Consider the following 21,600-nt stretch of genomic DNA (forward strand, 5'->3'; position numbering starts at 1 on the left):
TACCTTTGTACTTACCACAGTATGTGTTCTGTTGTGTTGTTGAACTGGAACGTGAATGGGTTAACGATTCCTTGGGAACAGATTAAATCCTCACCGAGGAACAAAGGGACTTTTAAAAAAATATTTGTTATTTTTGTGTGACTGAGAAGCTAAAGTTCAAATCCCAGAACAACCTTCGGACGAACGTTGGATTTGATGCAATACTTTTTTAGTCTTTTTTTACTTTGCTCTAAAAAAATCCCACAGAGCGTTAGAAACGCTGGTCACATGACCAACATCAGCCAATGTCATGCGACGTGAATGTCGATAAGCCAACTTCCACCTGTCTGCCATGATGATGATGATGATGATGAAGGTTAACTGTTTTTTTTACTTTACCTGTTGTATCGATCAGACCGGGTACTTTTCAGTGTACGAGACAATAAACGATCTCCTCCACCTGAGCAGACTCCTCCCCTTCCTTCAATGATTAGTTCATTGGCTAATGATTAGCAGAACTCATTTATTAACTATTGTTTTAAATTATTTACATGTTTCCATCTGAGCCAAACCGAATACAACTTAATCATCTAAACATAAAAACTACACAAAAGGTGTTTAGAGACTAGACCCTTATAAAACTACTCTCATCCAATCAGTGGCTTGTTCTGAGGTAGTAGACATGATATTAAATAAGCCAATTTTTATAATCGATTAATTGGCCAATAAATTAATTGATGAATCAGATTTTTTTTAAAACATTTCATTCATAAAGCACATTTAAACCCTGATTAAGCTGATTAAACTGAAATAAAAGTGTCACACACACAACGGCTCTGCGTCACGGTCAGTGACCATTAATCAGCTACCAACGCTTTTAATATTCGATTTTTATCGATTAGAGCTGATCAAGAAGCGAGCTTTACGTGTGAAGTTTAATCATGAAAGATGTTTTATTGAATAAACAGTGATATTCTGAAAACACTAACATTTCTAATGCTCTGCTGACGTCACTGAAGAATATAACAATATCATGAAATAATAATCATATAATTATAAACGTATATAAATTATAATGTATATATGTTATAAAATAATTATAGAGCAGAGCCTATGACCGACCTGCGCGCTCCCATCTCCGTGGCGCCTCCTGCTGTTGTTGTCATGGTTACCCACGGGTATGTGCCGTGCACGAGCCGGAGCAGGGGAGGAGGCGGTGGACGTGGCGGGTTGGAGCTCCAGCAGCGAGGCCGCAAACCGGACAAGAACGGGACCGAGACCTGACCATGAGCAGGACCGTCCGCAGGTAAGGCCCCTCCGTGCCCGGGGACTCCTCCGGCCTTTGTGTCGGCCTGTCGGTGCTCGGCCTGCGGATTGAAGTGCCGGAGCACCGCGGCCTCCCCCTCTCCTCCCCCGGCAGCTGGCTGCAGCTGGAGCCACTGTTAGCTTAGCTTAGCTTCCTGCTAGGAAGGCCTCTAGCTAACCGTTACACATGGTAGCCCGGCTGTCTTTGTGCGGCACACTCTCCGAACCCTGACTCGGTGACAGCGGCCTGGTGCGGGCGTCCCGGTACCTCCCGCCCCCGGTACCGGACCGGGAGCCGGGTGTCTACGGGCAGAGGCCGGTGACCCAGGCCCTGAACGCAACAAAAGAAACAAACTGAAGGCAAACCAAAGAAAGCTAAGAACGGTGAAATTACAAGTTTAAAAACAAAATCGTTCTGAAAGTTTGAAAGTGACGTCTGACGTGGCATGACGTCATAACCAGATGATTGACAAGTAAATAGGTTAGTACTTATTATTGATAGTGTTATAGTTGATGGTGAGAGCAGCGTAAATAATTATAGAAGTTTTTAGGAGTAGATCATCAGTAGTATAAATATATATATACAAATATAGACTAGTACAGTAAAGTATTATTCATAAAATACTAATAATTAATATAACATAATTCTGGATTGTATGTTTTTGGAGTTATTATGTGTATTTTTGTATCTGTTGTCTTTTTGTGCATTTTTTTGTATAATTATTGTTTTTTTGTTGCCATTGTAGTGTGATTCTGGAGTCATTTTTGTATCTTTTTTGGTGTAGTTTTGTGCATTTCTATAGTCATTTTTGTATAAATATTTAGTTTTGAGTCATTTTTGGTGTATTTTTCTGTAATGTGTGTTTTTTGGAGTCAATTTGTTTTTGGAGCCTTTTTGTATATTTTTGAGCATTTTTGTTTTTGTATAAATAGTTTAGTTTTTTGTTTTATTTTACTCATTTGGTATATTTTTATTATGAATAGTGTGTGTAGCGAACATCTTCCCAAAGCGGTATCTGTCCAAATACCACAAGTGTGTGCATATGTTATTTTGGAGTAATTTGGTGTTGCAAAATGTTCATTTTAATTTAAAGATTACACCTCAATCTCAATTACACCTTAATCTGTCAATCACACTGGTACAGACTACTTCTAATATGAAAAAGCAGAGACTCATTCTTAATGAAGCAGCAATCAGTGGATTTTCTGCCTCTTTCGATCCAACTACATTTACTAGTTGTGATGATGACACTTTTATGACAAACTTCAATAGCCATTGTCTGTCTGTTTTGGACACAGTAGCACCAGCTAAAAATACTCCAGGCTCTAATAAGAAACCTTGTCCGTGGATGAATGAAGCTATTTTAAGCTTTAGGAGAAGCTGCTGGAAAGTGGAACGGTTGTAGAAAACCACTAAACTAGAGGTGCACAGACTCTATTTAAAAGAAAAGATAATGGAGCTAAGTGACTTAATAAAGCATGCCCGCTCTGCTTCTTTTACTAATCTTGTTTTGCGATAAAGAGAAACCCCAAGGTTTTGTTCAATACTATTGAAAATCTTGTTGCACCCTCACCGTCCCATGTGCCTGTACACACACAGGAGGACTGTAACAATTTTAAAACTTTTTTTGTAAACAAAGTACAAGACATCAGGGCTAGCATCACTCCTCCCTTGGTTAGCTTGTGCAGTGCATCAGCCCCTGTGAGCTCATGGTCCTCCTTCACTCCTGTCAGCCTACAGGATGTTCAGATTTTAGTAGAAAGATCAAACCCTCATCGAGCTCTGTAGACATTGTTCCTACTTCTCTGCTTTTAAACGTTTTTGATGTTGTTGGTCTTTTGATGGTAAAATTAATAAACCTCTCACTTTTATCTGGCTCTGTCCCCAGCTTTTTTTAAACATGTGATAATAAACCCCATTCTTAAACAACCCAATCTTGATCCGGGGGAGCCTATAAACTACTGACCCATATCTAAGCTTCCCTTCATGTCTAAAATCATAGAGAAAATGGTTGCTAACCAGCTAACCTCATACATGGAACAGCATGATATTTATGATAAATATTAATCTGGTTTTAGATCAATCCACTGAAACTGATCTTCTGAAAGTTTCTAGTGACGTGATGATGTCACTGACTCTGGTCGTTACACAGTTTTAGTTTGACTTGATCTGATGCTGCCTTTGATACAGTAGATCATAGTATACTGGTTGATCCACTTACATCTGAGATGGTTTTCTGGTACTGTTCTCCAATGGTTTACCTCTTATATTAATAGAAGAACCTTTAATGTTACTATTAATGATGTAATGTCTAATATGTCCAACCTGTCATGTGGAGTAGCCCAGGGCTCTGTTCTGGTTCCTGTTTAGTTTTTATTGTATCTGATGCCTCTTGGTCGGTTGATCCATGGTTTTAAAAATATGTCTAATCATTTTTATGCTGATGATATCCAGTTGTACTGTTCCTTTAATGACTCAGCGTTTCACTTTTTTATCAGAGTTCTTAGACTGTATATCCTGTATCAAAAACTGGTTGTCATCAAATGATCTCCAGATAAATTATAATAAAACATAAACTCTGGTCATGTGATTAAAAACTATCTTGGTGATCTGGGCTCATTTGTTAAAACCAGCCTCAGAAACCTTGTGTTTGATCAGTTCATGTCTTTGGAGGGTCACTGTCATCTACTGACTAAAAACTGTTTTTATCATCTGAGAAATATCTCTAAAGTCAAACATCTATTATCATCTCGACCCTAAACAGACTCCAGATCGTACAGACGCTGCTGTCAGACTTTTAACTGGTGATTCTAGAACATCCCACATTACCACCATTCTTTCTACTCTGCACTGGTTCTAGTGAAGTTTAGAATAAACTATAAATATTAGTTCTGACTTTCTGAGCGTTACATGGTCAGACCCCTCAATATATCTCAGACTTGTTGTACCCCTACACTTCAGGGTGAAGTCTTCAGTCTTCAGACCAGGGTCTCCTAAAGACCCTAAAACTAAATGTAAAACCAGAGGAGACCTGGTGTTCCAGACTCTGGAATAACCTGCACCAGTCTCTCAGGGAGCTCAACTGTGTGGTTACTTTTAAAAACTGTTTGAGTTACTGGATTTTAAAGGGGACATATCATGGTTTTAAATCCGTCCTTTTTAGATATAAATCATACAGTTGTGGTCTATATTAAGCAGAACTCCAATGCTTGGGTCTGAATTCCTCATTATTATAGCTCCACCCCTTTTCTACCCCTTTTCTGATGTGCTTCTGAGAGCAACTCGTTTTGGTGCTGTCTCTTTAAATGCAAATGAGACACTTCATACCCCGCCCCCTCTCGGTTCAACGCCACCCTGTTCGGCCATTTTTGTAGTTTGATAGAAGAGATACGATTATGTAGCGGTGCAGAAACTTTTTATTCACACGTTATTTACAAAATGTCAACAACGTTAGACTTGTCAATCCAGCCTTACATGTTCCAGCCAGAGTCTGACCCAGTGGAGCGAGATGAAAATGAAGATGATGAACCTGCAGAACCCTAACAAGTGAGCTAACACAAGCACCGAGCTAACGCTAGCGCCAAGCTAACGTCACGAAATGCTTTTTAATACCGTCTTTTCGGAGACAAAACAGCAAAATGAAATGACTAATGAAAACTTTAGACTTAAATTAAATCACGTAGGCCATATCAAGGATCTAAAACGAGCACACAGCGCTAACATATGAAGACGGTGCAACTGCTAATGCTAACAAAACAATGACAGGGACGTCTTATCATCACTCTTTTTAGCGTTATTTACAGCTTACCGAAGTGCTCTGTTCATCGTCTCCAAAGATAGAAGGAATTGAACCCTCAATCAGACAAAGTCTTTCTGTAAATCCTTCTTTATACTGGTGGAGGTTGATGAAGCAGTCATCATTGAAGTGCTTCACACACACAAAAATGACCTTATCCACAGATGTGGTACATTTCTATAAAAAATAAAACTCAACCAGACACTTTGAAAAGGTTCTGATGCTGGGAGACGGTGTAATGAAGCGTGTGGGTTACTACATCCAACAACCCAACATTTTGACTTATCCTCTCGTAACTTCAGCATCCTGGAGCTTGGACTACAAAATAAAAGCCAGAAATAAAAATGATGGATTGCTCGAAGTGTTGGGCCTGGAGTCGATGTCTTAATTTGGCAGTTCTGCTGCAAATACTGTGATGTAATAGTTCAAAAATCGTAATAGAGAATAGAAAAATCAAAACAGATTGAAAAATATGACCAAAACAGAAAATAAAGATATCTATGGAGCACCTGAAGAGAGTAATTGGATTTTTTCTGTACTTCTAAACACTCTAAATATACAACAAAATGCATTTAAGGGCTAAAAAAGTGGATTTAGCATGATATGTCCACTTTAAATGTTTTTATCCTTTTATGATGTTGCTCCTATGATGTATCTTAGGGATGGGCGATATGGACGAAAAGAAGTTATCCCGATAATTTTTAGTATTTATCACGACAACGATAAACATCACGATAAATAAAAAACTATATATAAATAAAACAATTCCCAACTTAAAGTGTAAACAGTAGGGACGTAACGATTAATCATAAGGCAGTTAAAAATCGATTCATAGATATCACGGTTCATATCAATACTGTGAAAATTGAATCGCAGTACTTTTTTAAACAGAGGGCGCTAGAGGGCGAAGTGTTGGCGGCGGGCAGAATCTGCTACTACTTTCTTTCCGGCCGCCTTCTACTCTTAAAAGTGTTCATAAATGATTCCTTACCCCTTTAGCACCGAAAAAATATCTGTAATATTACGTGAATATCTGTAAAAGTCACATTTTTTTATTAGCTCTGTCTGCTAGCATAGCATCTCTTCTTCACTGCTAGAATAACTACATTCCAACCGACCACTGGGTTAAGGCACAAAATACATTTTCAGTAGCACTTTTAAAAAGAAAAAGAACTATTATGTAGTTTTCCATTGTTTACTATAGAACCAGAATTTAAATTAATATGCTTCTTCTTCATTTGTATTATTCCTTTATTTATTTAATTCAAGATTTATTTTTAGTTAAATTGCATTGTTTTGACAATGAAAAATAAAAGGAAAATAGTACAGTATTTTCTATTCCCCCCAAAAAAGGAATATTTTTCAGTCATTTGTGTACTGTCCCATTTTGTATAATAAATCGTGAATCGAATTATATCGGGAGTTGAGTGAATCGTTACATCCCTAGTAAACAGGTTAATTACAAACACAAATACATTTGAATACATCAACACGTTAAAAATCAGTGCATGCAGATCACTCTATTAGTGTTATTGTATGAAAGTTTTACTTTTATTTTTATCGAAGTGTCTATAGTTCCGGCACTTCCTGTGTGCATGCCAGACCTTTTCTACATAAGCGTAATGTGCCTGTGTTACACCGTGTTAGGATGGCTGAGTGGTTGACTCTAAGGCACTAGACTCAAGGATTCTTCCTGCTGCTGGTGTGGTTCTGACTTTTTTTTTCTTCATTTTAACATATTTAACACGACAAATTCCACTTTTAGAAATACATATATGAAAAAAAGAAACATTTTAGGGTATTTCCTAGGGGTGGGGGAAAAATCTATTCTCATGAATCAATTCATAGACATCAAAAATAAATTTTTAAAAAGAAAAAAAGGTAGGTTTTTCTCCCATTGAAGTTATCATGATGCTAACGTCAATGGGAAAACCCACGTATATGCTCAAGCTAACATTTACCGCGATCAGCGGCCGTTTATGGTTAAAGGTAGGGTAGGCGATTTTAAAAAACTGTCATGATTTTGAATGTAACCTCCGCTATGGCTCCGCCTTTACCCCCCAGCCCCTCCCTTCTGTGCTCTGTCTCACTCACATGCATGCTCACAGCTGCTGCAGAAGAGGAGCTCAGCTCATCACTTGTATTGTGTAGAAACATCATTGTCTCATTCAGCAGTAAATAAACAATAAACTTTATCATGATATATGTTAAATATGACCAAAAACTCAGTTTTAACTCTGTCAGCGGTGACAAGCTTTCAGTGTGAGCTTGTGCATGTGAGGGATGGAGAACGAGCAGGGATACAGAGAGACGTGATTGGTTAAAAAACTATTTATTTCCATTGGTTGAAGTTATTACAGGTTTACAGCTGCTACACATGATGGATTTTCCTTGTTCCTTTTTCAGAAAACATAAGATCTTAATTTCTGTCAGAACATGAAGATAATTTTAACCAAAAACTTATCAATCAATCAATCAATCAATCTTTTATTTGTATAGCGCCAAATCATAACCAATGGTATCTCAAGACACTTTACAGTAGAGCAGTCTTAAGGACGGACTCTTCATTTTATGGATACACACATATGCATATATACGTATATACACATACATATGTATCCCACACCCAACATGAATTCATCATGGCGGCAAGGAAAACCTTCTGTTAAGCAGCAGGAACCTTGTGTGGATCCCATTCCTATGATGAACAGCCATCCACATTATGCTGTGTTGGGTGTGTGCAGAGGAAAGGGTGGAGACAGAGTTGTTGAGACTCTGTAACTCCACACTGAGGATCCCACGGACCTGCAAGACAAAAGCCAGAAGGAGTACAGGAGCAAACACACAAGGGAAGAAGCAGACATAGAGGGAGTGTTTGAGAGAGGAATGGGACCCTCTCCGGTCCCTCTCTAGCCTAAATGACCTCTCTCTTAACGCCCTCTCCAACCTCTCTCCAACTGAGCATGCCAGACCCCCCCGGCAGTCTATGCCTATTGCATCTTAATTATGAGCTATGAGCTGGTTCCTAACTAAAAGCTTTACCAAAGAGGAATGTTTTGAGCCTAACCTTAAAGGTAGAGAGGGTGTCTGCCCCCCGAACCGTGGTTGGTAGATGGTTCCAGAGAAGTGGGGCCTGATAACTGAAAGCTCTTCCTCCTATACTACTTTTAGAGACAATGGAACAACGAGTAGTCCAGCATTTTGAGAGCGTAGTGTTCTGGGGGGATTGTATGGCACTACAAGCTCCTTGAGATAGACTGGTGCCTGTCCATTTAGGGCTTTATAAGTGAGAAGAAGAATCTTGAATTCTATTCTATATTTTATGGGAAGCCAATGCAGAGAGGCTAATACAGGAGTAATGTGATCTCTTCTCCTAGTTTTAGTCAGTACACGTGCTGCAGCATTTTGAACCAGCTGAAGTGTCTTAAGCGACTTGTTCGGGCAGCCTGCTAAAAGAGAATTACAATAATCCAGTCTAGAGGTAACAAAAGCATGGACTAGTTTTTCGGCGTCGCCCTGAGACAGGATAGATCTGATTTTAGCAATGTTACGGAGATGAAAGAAGGCAGTTCTTGAAGTTTGTTTTATGTGAGAGTTGAAGGATAAGTCCTGATCAAATAGAACCCCAAGGTTTCTAACAGTTGTGCTTCGTGCCAGAGTAATGCCATCTAGGGCAGTTAGGCTAGCATAGGTTTCTCTAAGGTGTCGTGGGCCCAGTACAATGACCTCAGTCTTGTCTGAGTTGAGAAGAAGAAAATTTTGGTCCATCCAGGCCCTAATGTCCTTTAGACAGGCCTCAAGTTTAGATAGCTGATTTGTCTCACCTGGCTTCATTGATACATACAGTTGGGTATCATCAGCATAGCAGTGAAAGTTAACAGAGTATTTTCTCATAACATTACCAAGGGGGAGCATATAGATACAGAAGAGGATTGGACCTAGCACAGAGCCCTGAGGAACCCCGTAGCTTACTTTAGTGTACACAGAAGACCTATTATTCACGTGTACAAACTGGTACCTATCAGATAGGTAGGACTTAACCAGTTTAGGGCAGTCCCTGTGATTCCAAGTAATTTCTCTAATCTCTCTAGTAGAATATAGTGATCTATAGTGTCAAAAGCTGCACTAAGATCTAATAAAACCAGCACTGAGAGTCGTCCTTCATCTGAAGCCCAGAGTAGATCATTAGTTACTTTAACTAAAGCAGTCTCTGTGCTGTGTTGAGCTCTAAAACCTGACTGGAAGTCCTCGAACAGGCTGTTGTTTTGAAGGAAGTCACAGAGCTGAGCCGCCACAACTTTCTCAAGAATCTTTGAAATAAAAGGAAGATTAGATATAGGCCTGTAGTTTGCTAAAGTGCTGGAATCAAGAGTAGGTTTTTTGAGAAGGGGTTTGATTACAGCTACTTTAAAGGACTGTGGCACGTAGCCTATTGATAGGGATATATTTATTGTCTCCAACAAAGATGGGCAGACCAGGGGAACAACTTCTTTAAACAGCTTAGTTGGGATCGGATCTGAAAGGCAGGTCGATGGTTTGGAGGATGAAATAATAGAGTTAAGTTCCTGAAGTCCTATATGTGTGAAACAGTTTAGGTTAGGCCTATTTACATTTAATGGTACAGCAGGCCCAGGTGAAGGCAGGGAGTGGCTAATTTTATCTCTAATCTTATGAATTTTATGGTTAAAAAATGTCATAAAGTCCTCACAGCTGAGGGCTAGAGGAATCATGGGCTCAATAGAGCTCTGACTTTGTGTTAGCCTGGCTACAGTGCTGAAAAGGTACCTCGGATTATTTTTATTTTCTTCAATTAGTGAGGAGTAGTATGTAGATGGACTATGTCGTAAGGCTGTCATGTATTTACTATGGCTTTCTTGCCAGAGTATTCGTGACTCCTCTGTTTTATTGGAGCGCCACATTCTCTCTAATTTACGGGTTGTTTGTTTGAGTGTGTGAGTTTCAGAGCTAAACCACGGAGCTTTCCTCTGACGTTTAATAGTTTTTTCCCTCAATGGGGCAATTGAGTCCAAGGTGGATTTTAGTAGACTAGCAGAGCTATCGACAAGCAGATCCAGTTGAGAGGGGTTATAATTAATATCATAGTTATTTATTGGATGGTGCACTGAGTTTAAGGCAGCAGGAATGGCCTCTTTAAATTTAGCCACAGCACTGTTGGACAGATTTCTACTTGTAACTATTTTATTGCACAGTGCGAGATCCTCTAGACACCGTCTCCATAAAATAATATTCATCACCATCACAACAGTTGTCATGGCGATGAACACAGCTATCATAATAGCAATGGGAGGGAAACTGTCCTAAGGCAAGCGCAGAGGGGCGTGGAGGACTCCGCCTCTGTAACATGGTCTCATTCATGAGATGTCATAACAGTGACTGTGCCATGTTTTCTGATAGTAGAGATGCTCCCTCCAAAGTAGGATGGATTCCATCTCTTCCTATCAGGTTCGGTTTTCCCCAGAAGGATCTCCAATTATCAATGAAGCCCACCTCGTTTTCTGGGCACCACCTCGATAGCCAGCGGTTAAATGATGACATGCTATAGGCTATACATGTCATCACTGGTCAGATTTGGTAAGGGACCAGAGAAAATTACGGAGTCCGACATTGTTTTAGCATAAGCACAAACTGATTCAATGTTCACTTTGGTTGCTTCCGACTGACGACGTTGGGAGTCATTAGTGCCGACATGGAGGACTAGCCTATCAAACTTACGGTTACTCTTTGCCAGCAACTTTAGATTTGATTCTGACTTCGCTAGCTTCACGTTTCTCACTATGGAGTCGCCAATTATCAGCGTTTGTTCCCCGGTGAGTGTGTTGTCCTCACAGAGGGGGGAGAACCTGTTCTAGACGTGAACATGGTGGTGTCCCGAGCGGCTTTTTGACCTTCGACTATGCTTACCACGGACAGTAACCCACTCATTGCTGGCCAGGGGGGAAGCTAAGCTAGAGCTAGCACGGTCCGCACCGGCTAGGTCCTGCTTGCTAGCTTCGGGTTTGGTATCAGGGGTGCGGAACCGCTTCTCCAGATTGTTGATCCTCGCCTCCATATCTAACAGTACGCTACACTTTATGCAACTACCATTGTCCCTAAAGGAGGAGGAGGAGTAACTAAACATCTGACACACCGGGCAGGAGAGCGGAGGGGAGGAGAGAGAAGCCATAGGTGCTAAATTTAAGCTAAGCTAAGGACAAAAGGAAGTTTAAAGGAGATTACACTGCCTCTAAGAGGCGAGGTTGCTTTTTACTTAACCTTCGTACGTTTAACTGTACGGTAAAAAATTAAAACAAGTGTTTTCAAGGCTAGAATATCAATGACAATAAGTTTGATTAGCGTTAGCAGAACACAGTAGTAGAGCGCTGCAAGCAGCGGTAGAGCATAAACAGGAAATGATCGATACATCACCACATCACGTCACACAATAATCTTAAAAAGTGTATCTAGAGAAAATTGCCTACCGTAGCTTTAACTTTCACAAACACAGTTTTAGGAGTGTTATCAAACACTTATACAAGAACTTAGTAGGGACTGCTACGGCAACAGTGTTGGGTCAAAACACACAAACTCACCCAGACCTTTAAAGTCTGACATGATCTCAACAGGAAACAACAGTGACCCCAAATTACAATGTATTACATAGACAGCACAATGTGTGTTTGTTTAACATGAATAAATGTTATCTTTTGTCTAAAGTTTGCCTTTGTGTGATTACATTATCAGAATCAGTTCATTTAAAAATATCTTATACAAACTATTGTTTTGATGTCATAATTTGCCTTAACACAGTTTGCATTGTTTACATTTTTATATTGAGAATCGTTTGAATCAAGAATCGGTTAAAATGAGAATCGATTTTGAATCAAATCGTGACCCTAAGAATTCGAATTGAGTCATGAGACACTCAAAGATTCACATCTCTAGTGGATACTGTAAATACTCAGATTACTCCTGACCTCAAATGTTGAGGTTAAACACAGAATAAAAAAGTTTGCACTACTTTGATTTCTTTAGTTGTTTTTTTTTAATTATATTTATTGTTACTAGACTGTTTCTATACCTGTCTTGATTATATATTTTTTGCACTTTAGCTACAGAATCTGTATGTTAGTAAGCAGTGTTAAGTTTATAATGTTATAAATCTAAATTATGACAATACATACAGCCAAAATGGTGAGCAGACAATTTCTTGATGGTTATCATTCTTGTTATTGTTAGCATTGCTGCTAACCATGTGGCTTTGTGTAAAACCTACATTGCCGCAATAATTATTGTACCGTTATCAAACTGGACCGTGAGATTTGGACATCGCTACATTCCTAGTGTTTACCTGTTTGTTTACATGTTTACCTCCAGGCTGCTGACGCCCACTCCATCTTCACGCTGAGCTCAGGCTAGGACAGGAGTTGTGATTGGTCAGCAGAGTGTGGTGTGGAGCTTAGGCTCCACCCCTCACCATGACCGACTTGGACGATGCTGAGTGTTTGGATGTAGGCTCCGCCCCCTCGCTCAGCGCCCTGACGGAGGTGGCTGAGCCCATGGCGATGTTGGCATGTGTGAAGAGCGAGCCTGAGGATCTGGAGCCCATCCATACGGTGGACCTGTCAGAGATCCAACCACTGTCCACCGCTGAGCTGGGACACGAGCAGATCAAGATGGAGATCAGTGGGCTGGACTACATCAAGGCTGAGCATCACAGTCACCACGGCAACCTGCTCCCATTTCACCATGGAGACGAGCTGGACTACAAGTCACGCTACGAGACCTACTCTGTGTTTGACTACATCTCGCAGGTACACACACACACACAATAAGGCTCTGAAACCATCTCTTGTTAACATTTTTACATTTATTGAATGTTTCTGTATTTAAACACTCATTGCACAATAAAAGTTTATTCCTAATATCCTCCTGAGGTTTGAAAGTTTCTGGTTTTTATTTTAAAATAAATCTTAAACACGTATTTTTCTGTTACTAGAAAAAGAAAAAGCTCAAGAATATTCACACCATGATTATATTTATGTTAATATACTACAAACATCTCAGAGACTCAACTTCCAAAATAATTAATTAGTATAATATTATTATATTTAATTATTGATATCAATGCTAATTAATATTCTATTCATTTAATTATGATTGAAGTGTATCCTCTGAGATGTCTGTAGTATATTAAAATAAAACATTCACTCCTGGATGTTAAAACTGAACATCTACATCATCACATTATGTTATAATATAAATCAATTCCACTATATAAAAACCTGTCCGTAGTACAGTGTGAAGCTAACGATGCTAATGTCAGTAGCGATGCATTTATACATCTGTATCAAAGCTGATAATCACACATTCAACAGGAGAGGAAACAGATCTGATGGTGCTTAGTGGCCATGGTGACAGAGGCTCCAGATGTTTTATTTTCAACTGTTGGTTCATTGCTGTCTTACTCATGTGCTATGACGTGTGCTCTCCTGTTGCTAGGTAACCGACTCTCTGGACTACATGAAGTCGGAGCACGTGGACCTCCAGTGTTACTACAGCACAGATTACACTGAGGCTCCGCCTCTCTCCTCCCCCCTGGAGTCCATCCACATGGCCGAGCTGCGCTCTGAGCTCAATAAGCTCCGCCCTGATGCGTTGCTCTCAGACGCCATCGGGAAGCCTGAGGTGGATTTTGAAGGGACGTCACTGTACGAACTGCAGCCGGCCCATCAGGGCAAAGCAGAGGCAGTGAGGGGGGGCGGCCGGGCCCTGGGCGTGACTGTTCGCAAACCTCGAAACATGCAAGGAGAGAAACCGTTCTCCTGCACGCAGTGTGGGAAGAACTTCAGCACTCTGGGAAATCTGAAGACTCACCAGCGCATCCACACAGGTGAGCCAGCCAATCACATGCCTCCGCTGTTATGGTGGGGTGGGGGTGGGGGGGGGGGGGGATGCCATGGTTCACACCATGATTCAAACCTCTGAGCCTGAACATAGCCAGGACATAAACGACGACTAGTTGTTGATTACGTTTGTTATCGACAAACTAGGGCTGTACCATTTAAGGAACCTCACCATTCAATTAGATTACAATTCAGGGTGCTACGTTTGGATTATTCAACCAATATTATGAGATTTGATGCATCTTAATGTTTGTGTCGGTATCCATTAACTAATGTAACCCAGGAATGTCCAGAAGCGTAGGTGGCGGGCGGAATCGGCTACTACTTTCTTTCTGGCCGCCTTCTACTCTTAAACATGTTAATAAACCCTAACCCATCAATACCAGGGAGTCTGAAACATTGTAGATTATTGATTACTTCTGATACTGTCAAATATTCTGACCCCTGATGCATCATTGTGTCCATTTGTTTTTGTTTAATCATTATGGTCTGGAATGATGTCATCAGGATCATTTAAAATAAGTTAATTTAATCTAAGTTGATCAGGTTTAATGATTAAGTTTTGATCAGATTCAGTAAATCATTGATCCCTGAGAGGAAATCATATATCTTTATATGACATATAAATAATTAAAAAGGAGCAGTCAGATTAATCCATGTCACTACAACTTATATCTACTTTTTAATTGTATCTTACTTGTTGTAAGATACTTACATTGTTGTTTAATTATGTTTTTAAAATTAAAGTGGAAAACATGGAATTTGGGAAAAAAAAAACAGATTTTATAAAAGGTTTACATTATTAGTCTGTCTACTGTGGCTGACCCCCAATTTCCACTGGATGTGGCTCTGCTGCGTTACGTCACCGCCGCGTCACCAGAGCTGATAGGTTTCTATTAAAGTTTATGTTAATTTACACCAGGTCCGCTGCGCTGCGTGTCTGCTCCTTCACAGCTCCGACAGTCCGGTGTCCTCCACCAGATATACACAGGACTTCTATTTATGATGGACACCGGAGCACGACGCATCAATCAGCACAGAGCAAATGAAGCTAAACAGGAAGTTAAGCACGTACTCTGCAAAAAAATATCATGTTACTTTTCAAAATAAAACACTTCAGATAATGTTTGAAGTAACTACATCATAAAAAAGTCATAATGTGTAAAAACAAACTCACATTTACTATATTGTTTCCTCTCATACTGTAACTCACTGTAAACTGCAGCAACTTTGATTTAGTTCATGTTTTACAGTTTTATCTCTTCTCTGTTGATAAAAATGTGTCTATGACAAATCCAGAGTCCAACCTTCTTGTTCTCCTTCGTTAGGAACACTGACCTGTTTATTTGTTTATTGTTGAGTTTAGAACACAGACATTTAACTGCGTTCTCACGTGATTATATAAATATTGTGAGAACTGCTCTGTCTCGTGACGTCACAGTCGTCCAACCAGAGTGCACCGTGACACACTCTAAATGCAACTGGTGGGGATTACTGGACGGTGGACAGTGGAGACGTATCCAGTGGTTACAGCTGGTGCTTCATGGCCTCTCAGCCCTTCCTCTTCTCTCCTAACACATCTGATTCACATCAGCAATCAGGTAGGAGAAGGAGGAGGAGCTTATAAAGGGCTGAGAGGACCAGAAGGATGGAGGCACAACAACTGACCATCAGCAGACATGTGGGGAGAGTTCTTCAGCTCCCCACTGGAGGTCTTTGTAAGTTTGTTATTTTAGTTTGGACTGGAGGTTTCTGGTAGTCCTGTTTTCATTTTTAGGTAGTTTTAGTGTTTTGTATGTGTTTGTAGTTTAGAAGGTGGACGCTGGGAGGATGGCCCTGTATAGGGTTGGCCCAGTGTCCTCCCTACTTTGGTTCAGTTTGGCCAGGGTCTCCAGTCCCTTTTAGTTTGTTCTGTTGGTACTTTTAGAATTTTGTTCATAAATACTTTTGATAAACCTTTGATTTCTGTGAGGTGTCTTGTTTATGTTGTGGACCTTCAAGCCTTGACCAGAGGTGTGTTCCATAAAGGAGGTTTAACAAACTCTGAGTCTATCCATAAACTCTAGGTCAACATACCCTCCATGATAAACTCTGTGTATCTGATTCATTACAGCTGGTATGAAGTGGATCAATAAACCCTGAGTATGTAAACCTTAGGTTACTGACGTGCACGCACGTGATTAAAAAGCTATCATCAATGGAACGAAGATGAGTCGAGCTGCCATGGCAACCAGTGATTTATTCACTCTGATGGTGAAATAAGTTGGTGTTTGATGAATATGATCCTGTTCTAAAGGTGTGTTCAGTCTTCAGTGATTATAGTGATTAAATCACCTGTAATTAATAACACTTTATGATCACTTCATCACTTTATCTCTTCAGTGACGTGACGAGTGGTGAATAATAATAATGAAATGTGTCTGAGGAGACGTGTCAGCATCATAGGATGTCTGTATAGAGAGTCCTCCTGTTACACTAGATATAAACACAGTGACTGATGCTTCATATCTAATCATTTATATTGATTTTAATGTAATATCACCAGAGTCATCTCTACGTCCTGTGACCCAGCACTTACAAGGGCAGCGTCACAATTCACTGCACTGTCATACCTTCAAATACAGTATGTATGATCTACAGATTTAACTGTATAATAATATAAAACAATAATCGAGCCTTAAAAGTGTATTAATTTAAATGATCATCTCCTCCTTTATATTATCTACAGGTTTGTATTCAGTGAACTTTACTACAGACGTCAGTAGATGTTTTAATGTAGATCAACCTCAACCTAATGATCTACATCTACAATGTTATAAAGAAAATTACTGTTAGCACAAAAATAAAAAAACATAAATCAACACAACATTAGTAATGATGTGAACACGTCTGTGGTGTGTGATGTCACTAATGTGTTTCAGAGAAAAGTGTTAAGGTTCAATAAAGTGTTCAGGTGGGCGGAGCCAGGTAGAAACCCAGGGTTTCTTTGATAAAACCTGTCAGTGACCAGGTTTAGTTCACGGACAATGTTGCCATGGTAACATACTCAGAGAAGATCATACCTCATGTTTATGAATGAGATACTCAGAGTTTCCCTCATTTGAGCCTGAACATACTGAGTTTGAACATAACCTGCTTTATGGAATAAACCTCAGACATCCTAGAGGGGGTCGTAACACCTGTGGAAACCCCTAGTAAACAGACTTCATCATTTGTTGTGGGTTTATCACCTTTAATGCACTTTTTTTTTGTTTTTTGTTTTGTTTTATTTGAAGGGTTAATATGAATGAAAAACTTTGTTGTGCTTTTTGAAAAGCAGAATACTGGAATATTTAATAAATGTCAGAATATTTAATAAACATTTACTTTCTTTAAAAAAAAAATGTATTCTAGGCTATTTATGCATTATTAAAAACAATAGTGAAAAACCTAACAACCGTATTCGGCCAAGCGTTTATATCTTATTCGGCCACAAATTTTCGTTTCAGTGCATCCTAAAATGCATCATGCAAACAAAACCTAGGTGAGAAAATACATCATGCTAAGAAAAGTGCTACAAAATAGACAGAAAAAAGCCACAATTACACTAATATAATGCACCAAAATCCACCATATAGCATCATTTTTGCAAAATTTTCCAGAGGAGGCATGCCCCCCCGACTACCCTATTGTTCATTCTGGGCGATCAGCTGATCTTTGCAGATAAAACAGATCTTGTCCACCACAGTCGTCCACGGTCTCCTTCTGCTGTGAGATGACTGATAGGCCCCGCCCACAATGTCATGTGATCATGCATCCGCTACACAGGATAACAACAGTCACCTGGAGCGTGGTTTGCCTAGCATGGTTAGCCTAACACAGTTAGCCTAGCATGTCAGTGCCCAATCCATTCAACGCATGCTTGAAATGCGTCTCCATCCGGTCGGCCTATTTTTTTTATTTTACAGCAGTTCATGTACGATTTAAAAGGTTGCTTTTTAAAAATAATTAGAAATTTATGTTTTGAGTTAATTCCGATTTATTTTATTGTTTTTATTTTCTGTTTGGGTTTTGATTGTCAATGTTGTGTATTGTGTTTTTATCAGTTTATTTCTTAAATTAACAATTAAAAACAGCACAAAAACAGTCACATATTTAAATGTGTAGTATTAAAATATTTAACAAACGTATGGTCAGTTTACATTCAAATATCACGTCCCAGCAGCTCCTAGCATGGTCAGCCTAGCATGATTAGCTTAGCATGGTTAGTTTAGAATGGTCAACCTAGCATGTTGACAGTTCAGTAGTTTTACACAAAAGAGATCAAGATCACACTTTATAATTAATGTAACATGTAAATAATAATAATAATAATTAGTGGTGATGGAGCTGTAAATAAAACATGACGTCATTCACCATTTAATAGCATTTGAAGCTAGCAATTAAGTTAAAGCTAAAGCTAGCAGGAGCAAAGGGCCAGTCAGTTAGCCATTGTTAGCTCTGTTAGTGCTATTAGCTCTGTTAGCCATTGTTAGCACTTTTAGCTCTGTTAGCTTCTGTTAGCCACTGTTAGCTCAAACCTGTGTCATGTTAATTTTACTCATTACACGCTGACATTTGAAAATTTTCCACATGCTGCACTTTATTTATTTATTTATTTATTTATTTATTTATTTATTTATTTTCTAGAATGTTTGACTTTTTGGAGCTTTTATTCTGTAGCTGTTGAAGTAATTTTTAGTTTAATCTTTAAATATCCACAAAGCTGCTGCATCTGGACATTTGTTTTTTTTTGCTCTACACTTTAATGAGTCTTTAAGATGTTTAGTAAATTATTATTTGATCATCTACTTCAAACCCTGTGATTTTCTTTATTAGTAAAACCTAAATACTGCTGACTGTGCACTTTATTTTAGTCAAAGAGCTGAAAACAGTTCTGCAGTGTTGGACACGTTTAGTTTGTTTTTAAAATGAAAGACTAAAGGAAGTGATATTTATATTTTAAACAATATTCTAAACTTTATTTATATTAGACAGAACTACCTCATGTGCAGTTAAAACATGTTTCTATTGTTTCACAATAAAATCAGATTAAAACATTCAAGGTGTTTAATGTCAGTGAGAAAAAAAAGAAAATATGGATCAGCAGGTCAGACTTTTAAAGATGGTGATTGGTCAGAAAATTGCAATCACTGCAGCTCTAATTGTTACCAAAGAAGAAGAAGGAATGTTTACATGTGGTGTGTGTGTGTGTGTTCCAGGGGAGAGGACCGTACTCCTGCTCTCAGTGTGGGAAAAGCTTCGGCCAGGCGGGGAACCTGAAGCGTCACCAGCTGATCCACACAGGTCAGAAACCGTACGTGTGTGTTCATTGTCCTAAAGGCTTCACTAAGGCCGACGACCTGCGCTCACACCAACGCCTCCACACGGGGGAGAGACCCTTCCTCTGTGCCGCCTGCGGGAAGAGCTTCTGCCAATCCAAGGAGCTGAAGGCTCACCAGCTGAGTCACACAGGGGAGAGACCGTTCTGCTGCCAGCACTGTGGGAGGAGCTTCAGCAAGGAGAGCGGCTACAGGAACCACGTGCAGATCCACACGGGGGAGAAACCCTTCACATGCTCCCAGTGCGGGAAGACTTTCAGCAACTCTGGAGTCCTGAAGACGCACGAGAAGATCCACACTGGGGAGCGACCGTTCGGCTGCACGCAGTGCGGGAAGAGCTTCGGACGCCTTGGACATCTGAAGGCTCACCAGCAGATCCACACGGGAGAGAGACCATATGCCTGCCCGCACTGCTGCAAGACTTTCAGCCAATCAGGACACCTCAAAGCACACGAGCAGATCCACAAGCGTTCAGAGCGTTCAGAACCACCTGCGCCAACAGAGACCATGGACCCCATGACGCCGCTAACGACCAGCAGCAGCAGTGACGGAGCAAACAGCAGCTAAAACTTATATATATATATATATATATATAAATATATATATATATATTACTCCTTTTATATTCACACGTATAACCACCACTGTTTCTACTTTCATACTGTGTGTGTGTGTGTGTGTGTGTGTGTGTGTGTGTGTGTGTGTGTGTGTGTGTGTGTGTGTGTGTGTGTGTGCGTGCGTACTTTTCTATTGGACTCTTTTGTACTGGGACCAGCTGTTTACTAATTGATTGTTTACTTGTTGATTCGTCCAGTGACTCGTTTCAGGGACTCGTTAACATTAAGAGTCATTATGGAGGCACTGAAGCTGTTGTTGTTCCTGACCAGCAGAGGGCAGTATACACCTGTCCTTTTTTCTACGTTGGGACTAGAGCCCTGATGTCTCTGGGGAATCAAACCAAACATGATCTGATGAATGTTTGACCTCCATCAGGTGAACTTTAGTTACATGTTTCCAGTAATAAATACAGATACAGGGTTCCCTTCAAACTCAAGGATCTGGTTCTTCTGACAATCCACACACACACACACACACACACACACACACACACACACACCAGATGACAGCTATGCAGTCCATTCCAGATCTCAGTCACCAGATAACAGCATCACCAGTCACACCGAAACACAAACTGGTTCTAAGCTGTAAGACGTGCTCAAAGCATGAACACATTTTCAAAATAAAAGCACAGGCTGTTTGTCCTTTTCGTTACCGCAGGTTTTGTCCTCATGTGTTAGTATATTTTTTACTTTGCTCAGAGACCAGTCATCAGATGACATGATCACCAGGTGAACCCTAAGCCCAGGTTACTGTGTGTCTGAATATCTGATTAGTGACCAATCACAGAGCGCTCTGTCGGAGCGGTTTCAGGGTAAACAGGATCTGACGTCAGCTTCATGTGCTCGCGTTCAGTTAAAGTTGTTTTTGTTAATCTTTGTATCCTGATGACCAACAACAGCACAACGACGGATGCTCACTGTGTACAACTCATCATTCCTAAAACATGTAACGAATGAAAAAGAAAAGTATTAAAGTGTTCACTGAAGATTCACTGCTCCTGCTTCATTACTACTGAGACACACACACACACACACACACACACACACTAAACCTGAACAAAGGATTTAGAAACTGTTCCATTAAAGGAAACTATGTTGGTTACTATGGAGACAAATCCAGGCTGAGTTTATCCACTGTAGGACCTGTACTATGAAGCTAGATTAGCTCTTATTGTGCTAACTTGTGATAAAGCCCCGCCTCCTGACCAATCAGATCTTTTACAAAGTCATATATTAATTCAATTAATTAATATATGACATAATTAATACCAGCTGGCTGGTGACGTGGTGACGTATCGATCATTTCCTGTTTACGCTCTACCGCTGCTTGCAGCGCTCTACTACTGTGTTCTGCTAACGCTAATCAAACTTGTCATTGATATTTTAGCCTTGAAAACACCTATGGCTTCTCTCTCCTCCCCTCCGCTCTCCTGCCCGGTGTGTCAGATGTTTAGTTACTCCTCCTCCTCCTTTAGGGACAATGGTAGTTGCATAAAGTGTAGCGTACTGTTAGATATGGAGGCGAGGATCAACAATCTGGAGAAGCGGTTCCGCACCCCTGATACCAAAACCGAAGCTAGCAAGCAGGACCTAGCCGGTGCGGACCGTGCTAGCACTAGCTCTAGCTTAGCTTCCC

The 21,600-nt window shown here is 40.1% G+C and overlaps 1 protein-coding gene across 1 annotated transcript; it reads left to right on the top strand.

Annotated features, from left to right (window-relative positions):
- The first annotated feature begins 1,132 nt into the window (after positions 1–1,132).
- On the top strand, positions 1,133–20,956 carry LOC114469064 (gastrula zinc finger protein XlCGF57.1). Its single transcript, XM_028456318.1, has 4 exons — positions 1,133–1,285; positions 12,456–12,892; positions 13,581–13,975; positions 19,230–20,956. Exons 2-4 carry the CDS (start codon positions 12,557–12,559, stop codon positions 19,909–19,911), a joined length of 1,413 nt encoding a protein of 470 aa, XP_028312119.1. The 5' UTR covers positions 1,133–1,285; positions 12,456–12,556; the 3' UTR covers positions 19,912–20,956.
- The last annotated feature ends 644 nt before the right edge of the window (positions 20,957–21,600 follow it).

Source organism: Gouania willdenowi, chromosome 8, assembly GCF_900634775.1.
Source record: "Gouania willdenowi chromosome 8, fGouWil2.1, whole genome shotgun sequence".
In the NCBI taxonomy this organism is placed as follows: Eukaryota; Metazoa; Chordata; class Actinopteri; order Blenniiformes; family Gobiesocidae; genus Gouania; species Gouania willdenowi.